The sequence below is a fragment of the Cololabis saira genome, chromosome 11 (genome assembly GCF_033807715.1).
Source record: "Cololabis saira isolate AMF1-May2022 chromosome 11, fColSai1.1, whole genome shotgun sequence".
NCBI classification, from domain to species: Eukaryota; Metazoa; Chordata; class Actinopteri; order Beloniformes; family Belonidae; genus Cololabis; species Cololabis saira.
In genome coordinates this window covers 21,154,498-21,175,243 of record NC_084597.1, presented here as the reverse complement: position 1 = coordinate 21,175,243, position 20,746 = coordinate 21,154,498, and the positions used below count along the sequence as shown (strand labels likewise).

The window sequence follows — 20,746 nt, the reverse complement described above, 5'->3', positions numbered from 1 at the left end:
AATGCTTTAAAAAGAGAGAGATTGATCTTTTTTTAATATTTGTGTTGTTATCTGAACCACCTATGCTACACACAGACCTTTATTATAGAGCCGCTTGAATAACAGACTTGGAGACCCCTAATCCTCTTGCTGCAGCCTCTTGTATGGAAGCTTATGGCTGTTTTGATCTCTGTTGTGTAACTAGCTGGCCTGTGTGCACGTCCACCTTAAATAAGACCGGCCATTCACTCGGTGTTACTGGACTGACTGGGTTCTGCGAGGGAAGGACCATGAATGATCCGACTCAGGTCAGACAGGGGAAATGGCTTTTCTGGTGACCCTATATATATATATATATATATATATATATATATATATATATATATATATATATATATATATATATATATATATATATATATATATATGATATACCTGTGTATGTAGGGAGAGAGAGAGAGAGAGATGATTGATAGTTTATTGTTTTATTTCAGTTACATTTAGTTCTAAGTGGCATTTTGTTTTATTTTTAATATGACGTTTTTAATTTACATGAGAAAATTGATCTGAAGTTTGAGGATTGATAGGTTATTTAAACTTTCATGTATCTGAGGTAAAGACTAGAAGACTGATTTCTTTCAAACAAGCTGCCTTTAACCTTCATCACTGGCAGTTGTCATTGTGTCCTTGAAGTTTTGAAAGAGAAAAAAAGTCTTAAATTGCATGTATTTACTGTAAAAAATATTTTAGTTTTGTCAGAAAGTATTCAAACGTGCCAACAGAGAGTGTGACAGACTTATGCAATGCTATTATGATCCGTAAAGCTGCGTTTTCACCTAAAATGCATGACTGGTTAATTCCCGGTTCACCTTGCGGGGACCTTAAGTCCTGGTGAAACCATTGTACAGAATTCATAGATGTGACATCAACATTGAGGCTAAATAACCTGATCAAATGATGTCTGCTGATACCTGAGGGGGTGACCTTTATCATCATCATAAACTCCTGTCCTGTCTAAGATCAGATACAAGCGGCTGAAATAAGCTTCCTCCAAAGTGGGGGCTGGACACTACCTTAGACGGGTGAGAAGTCAAGTTATCCAGGAGGGGCCATGCAGGCATCCTTCCTTGGGAGGTGTTTCGGGCATGTCCAACCGGGACTCACTGGAGAGATTATATCCCTGGGCTGGCCTGGGAACACCTTGGTATTCTCCTGGATGAGCCGGAGAAGGAGGCCTTTGCCCCTCTCTGCTTAGGCTGCTGCCCCGTGACCCGACCTTGGCTAAGCAAAAGTTAAAGGAGCTTGAGGCTCCTTTTAAGAAATGAGACTCTCTAGCGCCACCCTTCACCACGACGGCCGTTGGGGGTACTGCAGCCAACAGTGAAGCCGGCACGGGAGAACGGGGAGAACGTGCATGCAGCGTCATGTGACGTCACATCCGCAGCCCAGCGCGGGAAATTCGGGACCGAATTGCAGCACATTTTGCAGCACACAGCCTGTTCAAGGCAACGGAGAGATACACTAAAGGGCTCATTCTTTTGGGTTTGGAACGCTTCATCTGACATTATTACTAGAAAACTTAAAATGTATACGGATTTTTTTCATAAATCTTGCCACAATCCGGCCTCAAGCTCCTTTTAAAGGATGGATGGATGATATGGATGCATAGTAAACTCCTCGTCATACATGCATCAGCTAATCGTGTTTATTCCTATTCAGGGTCCCAATGATCTGCTGGAGCCAGAGCCAACAAACAATACACATAAATTAAAAATAAATAAGGGCTGTTGGAGCAGCAGAAGTAGTGACATCATACAAAAGTCTCATGTGATAGAGGCACGGTGGCGCAGCTGGTAGTGCAGCTCTCTCACAGCAAGAAGGTCCTGGGTTCAATTCCCGCCGAGGACGCTGTGGGCGCTGAAGTGTGTGTTAAGTTCCCCCCATGACTTCAGCGCCCACACCCTGGGTAGGGTTGGTGAAAGTGTGGGTTTCTGTGTGGAGTTTGCATGTTCTCCCCGTGCCCCCTCTGGCTAGCTGGGGTGCCAGATTAAGAAAAAAAAAAAGAAGAAAAGTCTCATGTGATATGTTTTCTTGTATTGTTTTTTTAAATCTCTAACAGGATGAGAAGGTGCTGCAGCAGATTGAGATGGAGGTGCGCATGCGGGAGGGGGCTGGTAAGCTGCTGGCTGCCTGTTCCCAGAAAGACCAGGCCCTGGAGGCCTCCAAGAGTCTGCTGACCTGCAACACTCGCATCCTGGCTTTTCTCAGCCAACTGCAGCAGATGAGGAGAGCTCAGATCTTGGAGAGAGTGGGATCCAGGTCAGATGGAGAGCCAGGATTTACTTTAAGAGTGGATATAATGCATAGGTGGATATAGAGGAGTGATTGCTGTGGTCAAGATTGTTTGGTTTTTCCCAAGCACGCTGTTCCAGCCATGTGTTTTGTTCAGATGCAACTTTGCAAACTGTTGCTCTGCTGCCACGTTCTTTTTGCAGGGATCAGATCTTCCATTTCATCTGTGTGCAGTGTTTTAACTGTTGCTCCCTGGGTAACTAAGGTTCTGCTGGGGCATTTTGAACTGCCCTTGGGAAGGAAACTGAACTCCACAATGTCCCCTGATATGCTGAGTGTGGTATGATTATAGGAAAAAAAGCACTTCTGTGTATAGATTGAATGTATACCGTAGAAGATTATGTAGCGCGAAGGTGTTTGGGTGAATTAGAAACATGTCATCGGACTTAGAATGAACTTGCTGGGATGTTTTCACCTGGACAGAATGTATGTAAGTAATTAAGTTTATTTATATAACACTTTTCAGAGGTTTAAAGCCACAAAGTGCTTCACAACAGCGAGTCACAAATATAGGACTAAAAGGGTAATACAAAGTACAAGTACAAGAAGAAATAAAAACATATGACAAAGCCTTAGTCTAATTAAAAGCTTGTTTAAAGTCTTTATCTGCTTTCAAAAAGATTGAAAGCTCTCTTGAATGTTTTCCACTTGTGAAGTTTTCTTGCATTAAAATGATGAACTCCATGTCGTGGTTCTGCTGGCACCACCAGGCAGGGATCTTTAGCTCACTGGAGTGGTCCACAACCGAGATGATGATTGGGGGGTGGGGGGAGTCCAGTCATCGAAGAGAGACTTGGAGCAGAGCTGTTGCTTCTCAGTTGGTTCCTTTATGCCAAAAGAAGCCCCCTGTGGTTCAGACACCTTGCTAGGATCCCCCCTTGATGCCTCCGTGGTAATTTGGGGACCTAGTGGAAGACTCAGGACATGCTGGACGGATTGTTTCTCATGGATGTTCTCGGAATGCTTTGGCATCTTTCTGGACGAGCTAGAGAGACCCGACTGACCCCACAACCTCAACCTGGATGGATGGATGGATGGATGGATGGGTGGATGGATGAAGGAAGGATCAAATGAATGAACGAATGAACAAATAGTTTGGAAATGTTTAACTCTTCCCAGATTCATGAAAAACAGTTGTTGCAGCCCTGAGATCTGCTGATGTCTGTACTGTTGGGCATTCTGTAAACACATACCTGAATGCCCCAGACCTGCCAAAACCTCTGCTTTTATAGAGCTGATCATACTTTCAAAAGACCACTTAATAAAATATATTTGATAAGCAGCGCCTGGCTGCTATAGACCTTAATGTCTTCAGGAGCGAAGGATGTGCTCAGTCTTCGGGCTCTTCTTCTCAATGTTGGCTTAGTTTTTGCAAAATAATGATCCCATGTCACATGTCACACATGGTCATTCTCTCAAGGCCAAAATTATCACCTTTTAAGGCCTCGTAAAAACACATTTTATTTTCACACAACTACATAAATCGACCTGAAGGATTAATCAATAATCTATTTTACTACAGAGCCTCTGAAGATGAAGATGTGGCACCATGTACCGGAAAAATAGCACTTTCAGGTGAATGTAACAACATCTTCTTTGCATTTATTCATTTCCCACAAATCTTTTGCAGAAGTTGACACTTGTTGTTTCCTCTCCGCAGACCTGCGGATCCCCCTCATGTGGAAGGACTCGGAGTACTTTAAAAACAAAGGCGGTAACGTTCAACATAAACCTCACCAGAAATTAAAATCATCGGGAAAAAACCCCAACTTGCACTTGAATGCTAATCATTTGAAAACTTTCATCTGTTTCTCTGTGTACTCTTAGACCTGCACCGCTGTGCTGTGTTCTGCCTTCTTCAGTGCGGCACTGAGATCCATGACACAGATCTGGTGATGGTAGACCGGACTCTAACTGATGTCTGTTTCGATAACACAATCATATTGTAAGTTCACCAGACGTTTCACCAGACTCTCAGAGGCCTGGATTATGGTTCATTGCTGTCTTTGCTAAACATTTCTGTGTGAGCAGCAACGACGTGGGTCCAGGGTTCCAGCTCCGCGTGGAGCTCTACAGCAGCAGTGCCGTCGAGGACTTCACGCCGGGAGCCCTGGTCCCCAGGAGACTGAGCTTTCTGGGAAGCTCCCTGGGAGGCTCCCTGGGAGGCTCTCTGGGATGTTCCTCCGGCAAAAAGATCAGAGCGGCGTTTGACTCCGCAGGTGCTTGTGGATCTGCTCCTGCTGGACGACACGTGAGACCGGGACGGGTGTCCCTGCCTCTATCGCTTGACCAGTCTGCACTGTGAGTGTGACAGTTTCTCTGACGTGCATTAAAGCCACTATGTGTGGCGGTACCACTTCTGACCACATGGGGGCAGCACATGGCAGGAAAGTCCACGCGTCTGCCTTTCGGCGTGAGAGACAGCAAAGGTCGTCTCTAGTGGCACACAGTGGTATTACAAGACGTGCCAGCCACGAGCGGATCTAGGATTCTAGGAGATCAGAGGCTTAGCCATGTGCGAGCGCATTCGTCGGAGCGGGGTGGCTTCTGATTCAATTGAAATCCACCACTAGCCTATCCGTTTAAAAATTTGCAGCTCAGGCACTCGACTTGACACAGCAACAAAAGGGAAACGCCTGTATCCCAAGTAGCCACCCCCTAGGTCCGCCACTGGTGGCGGCAAGCCCCACTCATGAACATGAGTGGGGACTCTTTAGTGAACATCAAGCATCTGCGTGCCTCCACGTGGTTAGAGGGGGTTGTTTTATTGGGTCGTTTTCAGGTCACTGAGGGCGCTTGCTGTTTTCTGTGTAAAGGGGCCCGAAGTACAACCTGTTGGCTCACACGACTCTGACCATCAAACACATCCAGGAAGGTCTAAAAGCACATGATCTCACATTTTCAGCATCAGGTGATTGTATTTTTCTTCTTTTCCTCTTTTTGCCTCCTTATGTCTTCTCTCTTGTGTTCAGTCTTGTGCACATTTATTTATTTCTGTCTCATGTGGTAACTGATAACTGCAATCACAAACTGGAAGAAGCCAAATAGAATATAAATGAGTTCATCATTTATTCAGTTTACTTTCACTTCCGTTTTATTTCGAGGCAAACTAAAAATGTTTTATCTTTTTTTCCCTCATCAGCTTCATTTAATTTAATATTCATCACTTTTTTGCATTTCAGACCTGCAAAACATTTAAAAAAAAAAGAAATTGTAACAGTAAAGTTTTTCCCACTTTCTAAAGCCATATTTCTGCTTCTGCTTATTCCACGGAGTTTGATTTGCGCAGATTATTATATCAGCTGTTGATTGATGATATTTAATGCAGCAGCGTTTGATGGATTAGAGGAGTCATAGGGGTCTTTATGCCCTGAAACTCCTCCTCACCTTTCAATTTGATAATAAACATGGTTTTTAGTGATTTCTCTGGTACATCTGTCGACAGATGGGATATCCTATGTCCAACTTTGCTCTTCAGAGATGTACTCCTCATGGATTTTCATTACAATCACCTGTTTGACATAACATCAATGTTCTTTTCTTTCGCTTCTTGTTTAGCACTAAATTGTAGCAGCATTTTTTAATGCACTGAGATGCAGAATTGGATGTACAACAAACCTGACAAGAAAAAACAAAGTATCTTGGACTTTTTTTACTCTTCTGATCTGGATCTGAGTGATTTCCCCTTTTTTTCCAGAGGACAGTCCGTTCTGGTTGCCCTTGTATGGCAGCATGTGCTGTCGCTTTGTAGCTCAGCCTCACTGTATGACCCAGGCAGTGATGAGGGGTCAAGTCAAGGTCAAGGTGACTGCATCTAAAAATGTTTTTTCCCCATCTTTCTTTTTAAAATGTGATCATTTGTATCATCACACTAGTTGTTTACTTTGTGCCCTCCTTCCCTTAGCTCAACCAGGACTCCAGTTGCTGGGAGACCTTCCACGCCACCATCAGGAGCCAAAGTCTTCTCTGTTATCAAACTCAAGAAGACCTGGACACCGAAGAGAGGCCGCTGCTTGTGATCCCCGTAAGAAAGGTTGGTCTCTTCCCAAGGGAAGCCATAAAAATGGTGAATGAAGAGCTGGAGTCTGGCTTTGTTCATGCTGGTTGCAGTTACAAGCCAAGGCCACAGGAGGGCGCAACTGAATTAAACTGAAAAGATACCGGTGATGTGGATGAGCATCGAATGGAATCTTCGCTTCTCCGTCACGTTTTGCTTTAGATTATTTAAATAATGTAATCGTAAATAAGAATACAAATACCCGCCGTTTCAGATGAACACATTGTTTGCTGCTTGTGTCTGAAAATGAACCTGAGAAAGGGTGTTTCTTCCTCCTCTTTCTCCTGCCATGTTGCACTGGAAACACAGCTGTGGATATCGCATGTGTTCCCCCAAATGGACCTCGAGTGTTTTAAACTGAATCCAAACGAAGAAGTTAAACAATTCTGGGTTTCTGGCAGTAACTGACTTTTTTAAAGGCTCATAAACCTGAACGAACAGTGATAGTCCAAGCATCGTTTATGGATAGACTCCGCTGTTGCAAGTACCAGCATCGTACGGGTCCTTTCAAAATAGCAGAAAATTAATTACCGGTGGGGGTGACGGGCAATCTGATCGTTGTGTTGTCATGGGTATGTTGTGTAGCAACAGAGACCAGAAAACTGTTCCTTGAACCAGGCTGTAAATATGTTTATTTCTGCTGGAAATGTGGACGTTTGAACATGGAGGTCGATGGAGAATTGGAGCCTGACCCTAGTGGTCATTCCAGAAAGTGATGAACTCCACCCAGAAACTCTGGTGGATACCGTGCAGCAGGCTTCATAGTTGAAAAATAGAAAAGTAGAAAAATGATTCAATAAAAGATTGGTGTCTTCTGACTACTAAAATAAAAGTATGGTTTACTTCTATTTCAGGTCTCCCACATGGGTCCTAAATTTTTCGAATTTATGTTTTTGACTTGACCTCCAGTTTAAACTTGACTATATTTAACAAATTCTATGGACCTCTCTAGCTCCTATGGACTGTAGCCGGTATATTTGGAGCAGGATGTTTTAGTTTGCAGAGATTTATTGTGAACTGTACATTTACATCTCATATCTTATCAGATCCTGCCAAAGTAAATGAACCTGTGCGTTTTTGTGACAGGACACATGCGTCTATGTGTCTGACGACGATCCTGTCCACGGCCAGAACGTGAACATCAGAGCGCAGCTTCAAGGAGAAGATGTAACCTACACCATTACCACGGAAATTGCTGAAGACATACATCTCTGGAGCAAGGCCCTCCAACAACACATCTTTAACCTTGGTAGGACCTTAATTAAAGAAAAAAAAAACAACCTTTTTTTCTTTCCAAGACACTTTTGTAGTTGGTCTCTGCAAGAGCAAAAGACGTTTGAATTTGAGCAGGTTGAGAGGCAACATTCAGGTTTCTTAGATGGGACATAATAGAGAAAATGTGTGTATATATATATATATATATATATATATATATATATATATATATATATATATATATATATATATATATATATATATATATATATATATATATATATATATATATATATATATATATATATATATATTCAACACAAATAATAATCAACCTGTATGTTTGAAAAACAGCCACCAAAGCAGGAAATAACAATAGTCATGACGTGGAAAATATAAGGGGACAAAAAGAGAAAAGCATTTTTTCATTTACAGACATAATGAACCTGAAGTTTTCAGCGAGACAATGCAAAACCACATCCTGCACACATTACAAAGGCCTGGATGAGGAAAAGAGAGACGCTGCCTCCGGACAAGGTTATGTGAAGAGTACGTGAAGATTTTAGCTCGTTCACCCATTAACATAACACATAAGCATCATGCTAATCTAGTCCTGAAATGGGGCCAATAAAATGCCTGAGGGATCTGAGAAGGATGATACCACTGGACTAGTGACCTCCCACTGTTCACCTAAAGACAGGTGGGATGGGCTCCAGTAGAGCCGGAAAAATGAGAGTAGACGGTGAATTCATGTTTTATGGAAGAAATGGGCTTCTGTATGCTTCAGACAAAAACAGAAAGCAGTGGGACCATGCAGACTGAGATGAAAGACGTCACCACTCTGTATCCTTTACATAAAAACACAGTTCATGTGTCTGGAAGGTGTTGCAGGCTTCACATGACAAAACAACGGTGCACTAACAACTTAAATTAAGCTGACGGTATGAGAAAACACATGAAACATTGTGGGTTTATATAGTTGGCAAAGAGTCAAGTACAAGTCAAATAAACAGTCAAAATCACTGCATTGGTTTTTAGTTTTCCACATCTCCCCAATGCTTTCTCAGTCAGGGTTTTATGAAGAAAGACAGACAGAAAAACTCTTAAAAAAGACTGCGGTTTTTCTTTCCAACTATTGCATGAATAGTTTGACGTTGTAATTCCTGCCATTTATGTGCTGTGATATATCTTTGTTTTCAGGCCAGTGGGGGCCATGTTGTGATCTCCTCATGAGAATTGAACCAGCAAACTCCAGGAGGCCTAATGCCATGAAGCAAGGATCTCTGTACCATGAAATAGGTAGTGACAAGCGTGACATCACATGCTCACCTCAGTGCATTTCAGTGATTTTAACTGATTAAAACCTGGAAGCCTCTTTATGTTTAACATCAAATCGCTGCCATTCATCACTCATATTTAGATTTTTACGAATCAGTGTGCTCTTAAACACTCTGTATTGTGGTTTTTAATAATTCATGATGTAATTTTCGGTCCGACAGCAACAGGCTTACATGCTTAAATGAAAAAGGAAATTTTTTTTGCAGCAGCATGTTCCAAACAGCTGCAGCATTAGTTGCCTTTCAGCTCCCAAACCTCATTTTACACTGCAAAAAGAGCAGCGTAAAATAACCATAGGCCTAACATTCCAAAGTAGTCAAAAACTGTCTCATTTTAAGCAAAAATATCTCTGCCAGTGGGGTAAAAAAAGCTATTCTTGACTAAATTCTTAAAACTAGCAAAATGGTAGGAAAAGTCTTCTAATTTTCTTGAAAGTAGGCTTTTTTACTGCCATAGAAATTTGTTTTTGCAGCACTAAACTCAGAATATAGGAACAGAGGAGGCACGGTGGCATGCAGCGAAGATAATTATATATACTTGCTTCATTTTAAAGCCCCACTGCAAAAGATTTCTCCTCTCTTGGAGCCCCATACAGACAGTTTCAATGCAATAATCACTACTGTATATAAAGATTGCAGTTTGAGGCCTGCAGGAGAGCATCCTTGCTTCTAGTTCCTCCAGCAAGCCTCCTCTCCCCTCTCCACTCTGTCCTGCAGGTTCATTGTAGTAATAGAGACATACTTCCACATCACATTCTGAGAAAATGGGGGACAAAGAAGCGTGACGAGACAAATCTGAGGCTTTCTGGCAGATAATATGCAAGTTGTTTTCACAGTGATGTCGATTAAATCGTCTCAGGTACGCTACAACGCTGGGTACTGTAACTCCCATTGGTGGGATCTCTTTAAACTCCAAAAGGCACGTAATGAATCCATGAAACTGTACGCAGAAAAAAATAAATAAGAAATAAAGAAAAAAACAACAACAAAAATAATGTGAGCAATATTAAGTACCCCTTTGCTGCTTCCATAGGATTTAAGAAGGTAATTTACAGTGGGTGTTATTTGTTATCCAGCATTATTGAACTGAGCATTGGGAGGTGAGCAGGCCTCTGTGAGCGGCATTCAGGTGTGTTTTAACACGATCCCAAGAGTATAAAATGAGGGTTACGCTGGACTGACACAGCAGCGTTCTGGCAACGCACGTCGGAGGGATTGTCTATGCTTTCCACATCTGCCAACCCTCATTTTTGGGCTCTGTTTTTGTCGAACATGCAGGTAGTTGAAGATGGCGATGATTCGTTTTTTCCTCTATTGTCCTGTGATCTGTGTTCAGAACGACCCGCTTCCACCTTTGACGCGGTTTGGACGCAGATGAAACACGCATCGCTGCTGTGTTAATCCAGCATTGGTCTCAGAGAAGCAACTTTCATCAACCTGGACAGAGTTATAAATGACATAAGTTAGAGTTCAACAATCAATAGTTGGAAAGATTATTGATAATTGGAAATCATTAAAATACTTCCCCGTCATTACGCCGCAACTGAAAAGACAGAAAACTGGAAGAACAGCTTGTTTGGAAGCGTTCCCAAAAGAACCTTTTGTCATGAAAAAAATTAGCCAGTTGGAACCAATTGTGCTGCTGACTGGCACATTGTATAGTGGCTAGCCAATGAAATTCTGAAAACAACAATATGCCGCTTCAGGGGGTGGTAACAAAGCCACAACAAGGAAGTTCATGCATAAAGTGAATTACTTGCAGCCAATGAAACGTGCATACGTGTTTTGACTCTTTTATATGCAAATTTAGCTTAATGTTTGAGTAACTTTTTTTCAGCAATATTGATAGTGAATCTGGATATGGGATAGGATACCTCTAAGTGTCACCTTTCATTACCTTTCAAATTATGACTGTACGTTGAAGGGTTCAAGAGTTATGCCCTTTTATCCTAGATATGTGACCATGGTTATCCAAGATGTCCTTTTGGCATCTCCAAATGGCCATTTTTGGAAAGGTCTAGACACAATCTTACAAAAACATGTGTAAAATACTAATTTTTTCTGGTATTGTTATCAAATTTGAACTTGCACTAGATAAGGCTTCATGCTGTAGTGCCATTGTGTTTTCCAGCTAATAAGTCACAGCTACACTCATCTGCAGACATCTGGTTACAAAACAAATTTCCGCTGGAAATAAAAACCTTCTATTTCAGCGTGTTCAAACTTATTACTCAATGCTATTAGCACTTATAGGGATTCTGACAGTCGGGGGAAAAACTTGTGTGAGTGTTACCTTTCAAAAGTTTTATGCAAATTTTACAGAAATGATAACAGGTTAAAATACTTCCCCGTCATTACGCCGCAACTGAAAAGATAGAAAACTGGAAGAACAGCTCGCTTGGTAATAAAAACCTTCTATTTCAGTGTGTTCAAACTTAGATTACACAATGCTATTAGCCCTTATAATGATTCTGACAGTTGGGGGAAAAACTTTTATGAGTTTTACCTTTCAAAAGTTTTATGCAAATTTTACAGGAATGGTAACAGGTTAAAATACTTCCCTGTCATTACGCCACAACTGAAAAGATAGAAAACGGGAAGAACAGCTCATTTGGAAGCATTCCCAAAAGAACCTGTAGCACAGCTGAGGTTCACAAAACTCCATCTGAACCAATCATCAGACTCCTGGAGCAACGTCACCAACATGAATGTGTTTCTTTAGCACCCACTGCCATGTTTCAGCAAAAACGCCTACTGTCCAGCACGTACAATGGAACAGAGATCTGGAGCATCAACGCTTTGGAATGAGCGGCGGAGAAGTGAAAACCCCAAAACGTCAATGACCTGAAGAGATGTCGTAGAGAAAAATGGGGCAAAATCTGTTCACAGTGATTCAAAAGGCAGATAAAGTCATTCAGAAAGCAAGAACTTCCAGTTATTGGAGCTAAAACAGGAACTACAAGTTACTGAATCAGGAGCCTACATAGTGCTGCCCCGATTTATGTTTTTCTTTCTCTTGTTAAATAATGGCATGCTGAGACATTTTTTCTGTGGTTTATTCGTATGAAGTTGCATTTTCCTGATAGTGAAAACAAAAAAAACGGAATATTAAAAGAGGTTCTCCAGTTTTAACTTGTGAACAACCTTGCAGTCGACAGTAAAGTACACTTCGCACTTTCGTTGAGTGTGAATTTAACAATTTAACATGACCCCGCTGATGATTCTCTTTTAATCGTTCCAGAATATTCACCGACCTGTCAGGTGCTCAGCCTTTCTGCTGTTTGGTTTTGAGCTGGGAAACTACAGGCTGTTTCCATGAGCTGCACTTATATCCAAAGAGGGAAAATGAATCGGAGCAGCAAAGGGATGGAGTATGGGAAGGTTCTCAGTGGGATTTGTCACTATGAGGGAACCCATTTATTTAAGAGTCCATTTGATCCATTATTAATAAATATACAGTAGCTGATTTAACTTTGACTTGTGACTGAGTGTACCAATTAAATGAGGGTAATATGTCTGCAAATAATGTTTAACTAAGAAAAATGAATAAAAGCTCCATACAGAAGAAAAAAGCCACAAAGCATGTAATGGAACATTCTGGCTCTCAATGCTCTAAATGGTGCAAACAATCTTATCATTGTAAGCATCAGAACGTTACAGTCAACATGCAACATTGCTCAATCTCTGGAATTTGCAAAAACAAAATAATTTGCAAAGATTCAGAGTTTATCTGGGCCAGGTTGCAGTAACAACTATATTCAAAGTAGACAGACATGGTTGAATGATCCTAATGATAAAGACGCAACCCAACAAGCCAGATACTGTCATCGTATCCATCATCCCAAACACCATCAGACAAACACTTCGGTCATGCAGATCAAAGAATCTTTCACCACAGCCCAGGGCACGAACCAATTATAAAAATAAAATTTGGCACATCAGATGAAGGTGTGTAATCAAATGATCCCTTTGTAGTTCGACATTCAATTATAAAAACAAACAAACAAACAAAAAAGAACGTCAGTGTGAAGAGAAAAAGTGCATAATAAGTACATAATAAGTACATAAAAATGGTACAAAGGAAGTGTTGAAAGTATGTGATCTCCAGTTTGATCATATAAATTTACAGTAAATTCTGTTTCCTTATTGTCCATTTTCAGTAACGCCCTCTTCTCCAAGAATGGGTCCTGTGGTTCACGATCTATCTCACGAGATTCGCACCTTGCTGTCGTCATACTACAGTGAAAGGTATGTTTCCTGCCTCGCACAAAGATTTTTCCCACAGTTTGGCTTTCTAACTAAAAGTAACTCTTCAATTCCTGATGTATTAAATAAACACAGAAAATCATATTTTTAAGTGTTTATTATATATTGAAATTAAAAACACAAATTTTTTGTATCATTGAGTAATTTTAAAATGTATTTGTTTAAAATTTGCATTATTTGGTGCATTATTTATTTACTTTTAATTTACTTAAAAAAAAATTGTATTCGTGTACAGTATTTGGCCAGAGCAGTACATATTTGTTCAGTTCACTTTACTTCACTTGATTTGTACAGAGCCAATTCTCAACAAAAGTAATTTCAAGGTACTTGAGACAGAAAGTAAACAAGTTCAGTGCAGTCTATTGAAATACAGTGCGATTCAATTCAAATTCAAATCTCAAAATATTACAGGAATATTCCAGCGTAAAAACAGTCCTAGGCCTGTTATTAAATGGTAAAGACTTTAAAATAAGGACCAACATGATGTTAACTCAAGCATTTTTAAATGCATTTTTTCAAGCATTTTTTAATTGTGTTTATTGTTAGCACAGTGTAATCCAAAAAGGAAGTTGTTATCCGCAGATTATTGACAGATTCAAGTTCAGTTAAGACACGGCTGCATCAGGTAAAGAATGAGTCACTGTCCTCCTGAGACGATTGCTTATTGCTCGCACAAACAGATATGTACAGTACCTGCCTCTAAACAGCGGTTATCAGAGGAAATTTTAGTTTCTGTGGCACTGCAAAACATTCAGAATACACTACATAACTCCAATCTTTATGTAGGGTGTTTCCAGGCAGGTGTAAGGGGGCATTTAATAATAGTAAAAAGGGGGAAAAAAGGCAGGCAGGTGATCATAGGAAACTTGAAAGCTAAACAAGTTTGGTAAGAACATGGTTGCAGCTAATACATTGAATCCAGTGAAGCATGTACTGTATGTGGAAGAGTGATGATATGCGGTTTGAATAAGTATAAAAGATGTTAAGAGAGACAATGCTTATAGATGGCGCCATTAATGTCTGTGACCAATATACCAAAATACTGATTGACAGATGATTTCAGTCTGCAGTTGGCAGTTCATGGCGGTAACAGTGCGTAGCACACTGTAGCCGTTACATTAGAGGAGCTAAAGAAGAAAAACATAAACACTGCAATCTGCTTACTTAAGTAAAATCTAAGAGCATCTTTGGGTGTGATGTTATTTTAAATGTATGCAACATTTAAATCCTCCAAGATAGTAAGAATGAATAAGCCAGCCAGCGCATAAATGGATAAAGATAAATAACTTTGATAAATGTAAGTATTTTCAAATATAAAGTATAAAATCAAATAATTAAAAATGTATGTAATGAAAGGCCTATTTTAGGGCCTGTATTTGACAGTAGTGAGTTTAAACTAGTATTTCAATTTATCAGGAGAGAAAATGCCCTCTGCTGTTCAGAAGTGATGTTTTTAGGTATGACTGCAACCAGCAATCATGTAGGTAGTCAAATAACTTGTTGATAATTTCCGTTTCAACTACCTGACTAGTCAAAAATGATATCCATCATGTCTTCCATGTGGTTCTGAGAAATGATAGCTGTTCATCACAAATGCAACTCATCACCGTGGTAGATATAGGTAGAAGATGGCTGATGGATCTGGATAGCACTCGCTTCTGGTGGCATCAGCTGTTTAAAACGGGACGCTGCAGCGCAGCAAGACATGTGCTATTCCCGTGCCGGCCTGGGGCGGGGTGGTCATGGTGCCCGGGTCCTGGCGTGGGCTCGCCGCGCTGCCTGGCGGTGCCGGACCCCCCTGGGGAGTGGGGAATGGTGAGAGAATGAGTGTCCATGTCTTTGTCGGTGAGTGTGGGTATGTAAGGATCCTGCGATGGAAGATGCACAAAATTTTGGGCCTCCATCAGCAGGACAAAAAAAAATAAAAAAAATAGAGATACTTAATAATAATAATTATATATATATATATATATATATATATATATATATATATATATATATATATATATATACTTAAAATATATATATATATTGTCGGGCCCGCGCGGGTGTCGCCTTGTTGGGGGGTTCCCTCTCTCCGGGCCCGTCTCCGGTCCCCCCCTCACTGTCGACGTGGCCCCGTCTCTCTGGGCAGGCTGGCCTCTCGCCGGGTGGGGGGTCATTGGCCTGGGGGGTGTGGGCCTCCTGGCTGCATGTCCGGCCCATGCCGGGTGGTCGGAGTTCGCCTGGGTCCTGGTCCACCGCTGTGGGTTCCCTAGCTGCCTCTTCCCGTGGTCGTGGGGGCTCCGCCCGCGGGTTCCCTCGGTCGCCGCTGGGAGGGGGCGGGCCTCGCTGGCAGTGAGTTTCCTCCCGCCCTTTTCTCGCCCTCTGTGGGGTTGCTGGTGGCCTGGATCCGGGTTTTTCCTTGTCGGCCTCTGGTCTCTCAGGTGGCGGGGTTGCGCCCTCCCTCCTCCACTATAGTTACAGTTCAGGTAGAGCATCGTTTTGGCTTTGCACACACACAGTTATACAGACATACACACCTGCTCACTCACCTACATACTTATGTCTCTGCCTGTTCTCGTGTCTGTTTATTTTTTCTCTTACAGATCTCCAAGGCTTGTGTGCTCGTTGTGCGTTTCCCTGTGTTTTTCGCGTTTTAGACTAACAGCGGATGTCACCCCTCACCCCCACCCCCCACCCGACCCCCCCATATAAAAAAGATATATATATATGCATACTGTATATATATATGCCTCAAGTTTTTACCAGCTTGGTAACCATTAATGTATATGCAGACAAAAAAAAAGACATCTGCTATTGTGCATCTGCTTTGCATACTATATCCCAAAATAGAATGTGTCACTCGAGTACAAGCTTGTCAGAGCAGTCACGTCACTGCCTTCCATTTTTCCCATAGTGTAATTTGTTTTTATAGTGTCATGTTGTGTACTCTAAAAACCTGCTAAACCAGTATGTAGTTCCTTCCTTATAGAACTTTGTGTGTGCTGTGTTTCCATTAGAGAGGGTTCAGGTCAAACCTTGGAGGCTGGAACCGTGACTACCTTGTCTTGGGTCTTTTCCATTTATACTGATATTCTGATGGACCTGGTAGGATCTAATGACCCAGCAAATGGCTGCAAAATGCCACCTGGGGGTGATAGAGCATCACTTTCACTGTACGCCAACCACCAAAAAGTAAAAGAAGAAGAAAAACCATGGCGTTAATTTGACATAAAATGTATTATGAATCCGAACCCAAAATCTATAATCTATTGCTTCGTTCTCAAACCTTTTTTCTCAGTTGTGCATTGCGGTTGCAATTCTGAAACGAGTGTCAAAGCAGCGCTGCGTCTATCTGCAGTGGGGAGTTGGGACATATTTGAGATTTAGTAGCTCATTGGCTACCGAATGACTCGGTACCTCTCGTCGACATTGACAGGGACAGTTCACAAAAGATCTTGGTGAGAAAAGAAACAAACTATATGAGATCAACGGTGAAGGACCAGAGATGGTTGCCGAGTTTCTGTTTGCTGTTTGTTTACATTGTGCTGTGGCAATGAATGAAAAAAGGACTGCTCGTACTCTAGAACAGGGATCCTAAATTCCGATCCTTGTGAGCCGGTGTCCTGAATGTTTTAGATGTTTCTCTGCTTTAACACATCTGATTTTAATTGTTGGTCACCATCGGCATGTCATCAAGGTCTGCACAAGTCTGATAATGACACAGTTATTTGTATCACATTGTGCTGAAGCAGAGAAACATCTAAGGCATGCAGGAAACTGGCCCACGAGTGCCGGAATTGACTGATCGTCATCTCCCTCTCTCATTGTGCAGTTTTGCACAGTGAGCCACCCTGAGTAGGGACGTGTTTGGGCCCCGTCATTTGTTCCTGAACATTCTTGTTGCAGGGCCGTTCCTGATAGTAGAAACATGCATCAATGATTAGGGGCCTGAAAAACTTAGAAACCGGCAAGCTGAGAGTGCAGTCTGCAGCGTAGTCTATATTTAACCACCCTATACAACTATAATTGAGCATTCCTTTCAAGCAGTAAAGACCTGCTTGTCCACGATACATGGTTTTATTCAATGCATCTGCACAAAAAAAAATCCTAGATCAACTTTTCGTTGCATCCCAATTTCAAATTAATATTGGACATGGGACATTTGTACATTGGACATTTTGACTACTCAGTGTAACCATGTCTTTATTTGCAATAGATACACTAAAGGCACAGTGAGGAGAATTATTTCAGCTTCAATTCAGTTGGTGGTGTGTAACTAGCTACTTATTTAGATCATTTAGCTCATTGAGTCAGTTTATTGAGAGCAATAATGGGCAGTGGCACAAGTCACAATCTTCTCTTTCATGTATGACTCAAGCTCAGCAGTAATATGACTTAACGGATGGGATTAGTGCTAAGCAAGGCAAATATTTTTTGCCCGCAACACATAATGGTCCTGTTGTAGAATGTAGGCGATGTCATCAAACGCTAACTTACAAACTGATCTCTTACTCCAGCAAGCAAACAAAACTTACAAGTTTGAACATGCACACAATGCCTATATTGTTTGTAATGGTCCTCTTGGACACACTGGGTTATTACATCAAACACAGACTTGCACTTTGACCTCTCACACCATCAAGCAAACAAAGAGTTACAAGTCAAATCTGTGCATAATACTCCTCTTGTTCAGAAGTGTGCTTGTTTGTGTACAGACAGAGACCGTAGATTGGTCATGCGATGTCAGACAAAACAGGTTATACTGCTGGGTCTGATAGTTGATATGTGCGAGGGAACAGCCTAAGACGATAATGCTGCCTTTGTTTGAATATTTATGTTTCCACTGGTGCATTACATAATTCCTGTAATGAGACGGCCAATACATTGCATTCATAACCACCCGGTCTGGGGCTGCAGGGGTTGTATACATCTGATGCATTGTATGCGTAGCTGGGATTTTCCTCTAGTTTGATGGAGATGGAGATAAGCTATCGCTGATGTACTGTCAGCAAATTTTAAAGACAGTTTGACACAATCTCAAATGCCAACTCTTCTAAATCTCAACAAAAAAAAAGCGATTTCTTGCGTGGTTAGTTTATCTAGAGAGCCTGAAATAATCCCAGCAAAGATAAAACAAGATGCGAATACAATTCAAATCCGTTTAGGAACTCACTGGGTAGAAAGTTACAACCAAACTAACAATGCCACGTTGGTATTAATTTGATGGGTGATATAATAATTGTAAGTAAAATGCATGACCTGCCTTGTTCCAAATGAGACGGAAAACAAACGTATTTCCTCATACCTGTCACTTCTCGGATAAGAAGAAACTGGTTTTGATAGATACTCGTCTGAATAGTTTCAACTGTCAGGAGGGGGTGATGTGCCACTCTTTGTAGATAAGAATGTTAATAGGGGTGTGTGCATGTTACCAAAAAAACATGTCACCACCCTAATTTTACACAGGCAATTCAATATCAGAAGAAAGAGATGAATACAAGCACATTAAACACAGTTTTGGGACACTGTTATTATTTTATAACCTTGTACTACAATTTTCCTTTTTTCTTTCATGCAGTTACTAAACTCCTTGTGAGAAGCCGGGGACCGCTTCTGTTCTCATTACCCGACCTGATCAAGGGGGACTTGGGCCTGACGAGCATAGTTACCTTCTTCAAGGAGACCGGTCTTCCTGTGTCATTGTCACTGTTTTCATTAATCTTTCTGTTTAGCCAATGGTAATAGGAAGGAATGAGTCAATTGAAATAAATGATATGTAAATGCTGGAAGGTCTCCCAGTATAAGTCTCTGTAAATATAACCATGGACACAACATGCCCTGCTGTTTTTAATTTGGTGATGTTGATGCATCCACCCTCCGTTGTGATAGTTGAAGCAATCAGGAATTACGGCTTGGCATCCAAACTTTGGTATTAAACCCCATACCGAGTCTGGCTCACTTGCTGATGACTCATGCGGCAATGATTTATTTTCCGCCTCCCAGTGACCGAACGCTGGTCGTCCCGTGGATACACATCCTCATTTGTTCAATATGTTGTTTTTAATGGTGCAAATGACCGTCAAACATTTCTCTAACACGTTTATATATTATATATCACTCTCCACAGCAAAAAGTAAACTATAAGAAGTTAAATATTCACATTTGTTTCAATGAGTTCATTGCAAGAATTAATGTGTCCAGACTATTTTCATAGTTTTAAGACTTCTAATCAAACTACTTCTTACTCTATTGGCAGATATATTTTTGGTTAATACAAGAGAAAATTATTGTTTTTGCACCCTCTTGAAAACACTCAGCTGCAGTGTTCATTAAGGATTAAAACCAAATCAGGTAAATTAATAACAGTATTATATGATTTAATGCCAAAAATATGCTTCAGGTGAAGATAAGTCCCTGCTTTCAAGATACATTTTTTTATTTTACTTCAATCTGGAACCTACATCGACTTCGCACTACTGCAGATGTCTTCATGTAAATGTAAATGTAAATGTAATTCATTTATATAGCACCTTACATCAACCTACAGGTGAACCAAGGTGCTTTACATAATAAACATACAATCAGCAAAATAAAACAAGGATAAAACATATGAACATATAAAACATCAAGAGCAAAGTATAAAAAAAAGTGTCGCCACACTACTGGGTATTAAAAGCCAGCCTGAATAAATACGTTTTCATTTTAGATTTAAAAAGGCCCAGGTCAGAGATCGCACGTATCTCACAGGGGAGCTTATTCCAGAGCCTGGGCTGGCAACTGAAAAGGCTCGGTCACCCCAGTGATTCTGCTTTGACCTGGACACTTCCAACAAACGTTGGTTGGAGGATCTCAGAGCTCTGCCAGGCTCACGCACCGTTAAAAGCTCTGATAAATGAGGGGCCAGGCCGTTCAGAGCTTTAAAAACAAACATTAAAAGTTTAAAATTAACTCTAAAATGAACAGGCAACCAGTGAAGGGAATAGGAGACCGTGGTGATGCTCTTGTCTGTGTTTGTTAAAAGACGGGCAGCTGCATTTTGTACCAGCTGAAGACGGCTAAAAGATAACTCACATAACTCACTGTACTGTACTGTAACCGGATGTTTAGGAGCAATAAATCCCAACGAGACACAATTCCTGAGCACATTCCATCTGTCCAATAAAACAAAACACAGGTAAGATGTAACAAAGGCCATCTACTTCAGGCCCGAAGGCTTCCGAGGCCTGATGCCGTGACGGACCAGATTTTTGTGGTTTTTTTGCTACCTCTCTGCCTCCAACCTTCATTGTCCTCCCTGATATATGTCTAAAAATAACTGAACAACCTCCCGTGATGTCACCTACAGTTTTTTTCTGAAGAGTTGGGTTAAAGCAGTTTTTTTCACACCTCTCACTGGTGCCATATTGGCAGGATGGGATTCCAATTCACTGTGGTTTAATGAAGATGTGGGCCAGTGGTCAGTGATGGGAAACTCGGTGTCACCAAAGTGGATTGGGTCTTTGAGTCGTTCGAGTCACTCGGTTGCCAGTAGTGTGCGCACACAGGCTCCTCCCAC

General features: G+C 41.2%; 1 protein-coding gene across 2 annotated transcripts; it reads left to right on the top strand.

Moving 5' to 3' along the window:
* The first annotated feature begins 243 nt into the window (after positions 1 to 243).
* LOC133454618 (rhotekin-like) lies at positions 244 to 19,333 on the top strand. 2 transcript variants are annotated; one of them, XM_061733341.1, is made up of 13 exons: positions 244 to 287; positions 2,099 to 2,298; positions 3,854 to 3,906; positions 3,992 to 4,045; positions 4,159 to 4,276; positions 4,363 to 4,632; positions 5,148 to 5,242; positions 6,029 to 6,135; positions 6,236 to 6,355; positions 7,475 to 7,637; positions 8,804 to 8,902; positions 13,101 to 13,188; positions 18,770 to 19,333. In XM_061733341.1, exons 1-13 carry the CDS (start codon positions 270 to 272, stop codon positions 18,774 to 18,776), a joined length of 1,392 nt encoding a protein of 463 aa, XP_061589325.1. In that variant the 5' UTR covers positions 244 to 269; the 3' UTR covers positions 18,777 to 19,333. The 2 variants fall into 2 exon arrangements, with proteins under 2 accessions (XP_061589325.1, XP_061589324.1); XM_061733340.1 differs by having other exon boundaries at positions 6,236 to 6,364.
* The last annotated feature ends 1,413 nt before the right edge of the window (positions 19,334 to 20,746 follow it).

Bases quoted from the DNA above. Each gene is read 5' to 3' on its own strand.
- LOC133454618 (XM_061733340.1), top strand. The intron at 4,277-4,362 runs GTAAGTTCACCA...CTGTGTGAGCAG, and splicing joins TTCGATAACACAATCATATT to CAACGACGTGGGTCCAGGGT. The intron at 4,633-5,147 runs GTGAGTGTGACA...TTCTGTGTAAAG, and splicing joins TCGCTTGACCAGTCTGCACT to GGGCCCGAAGTACAACCTGT.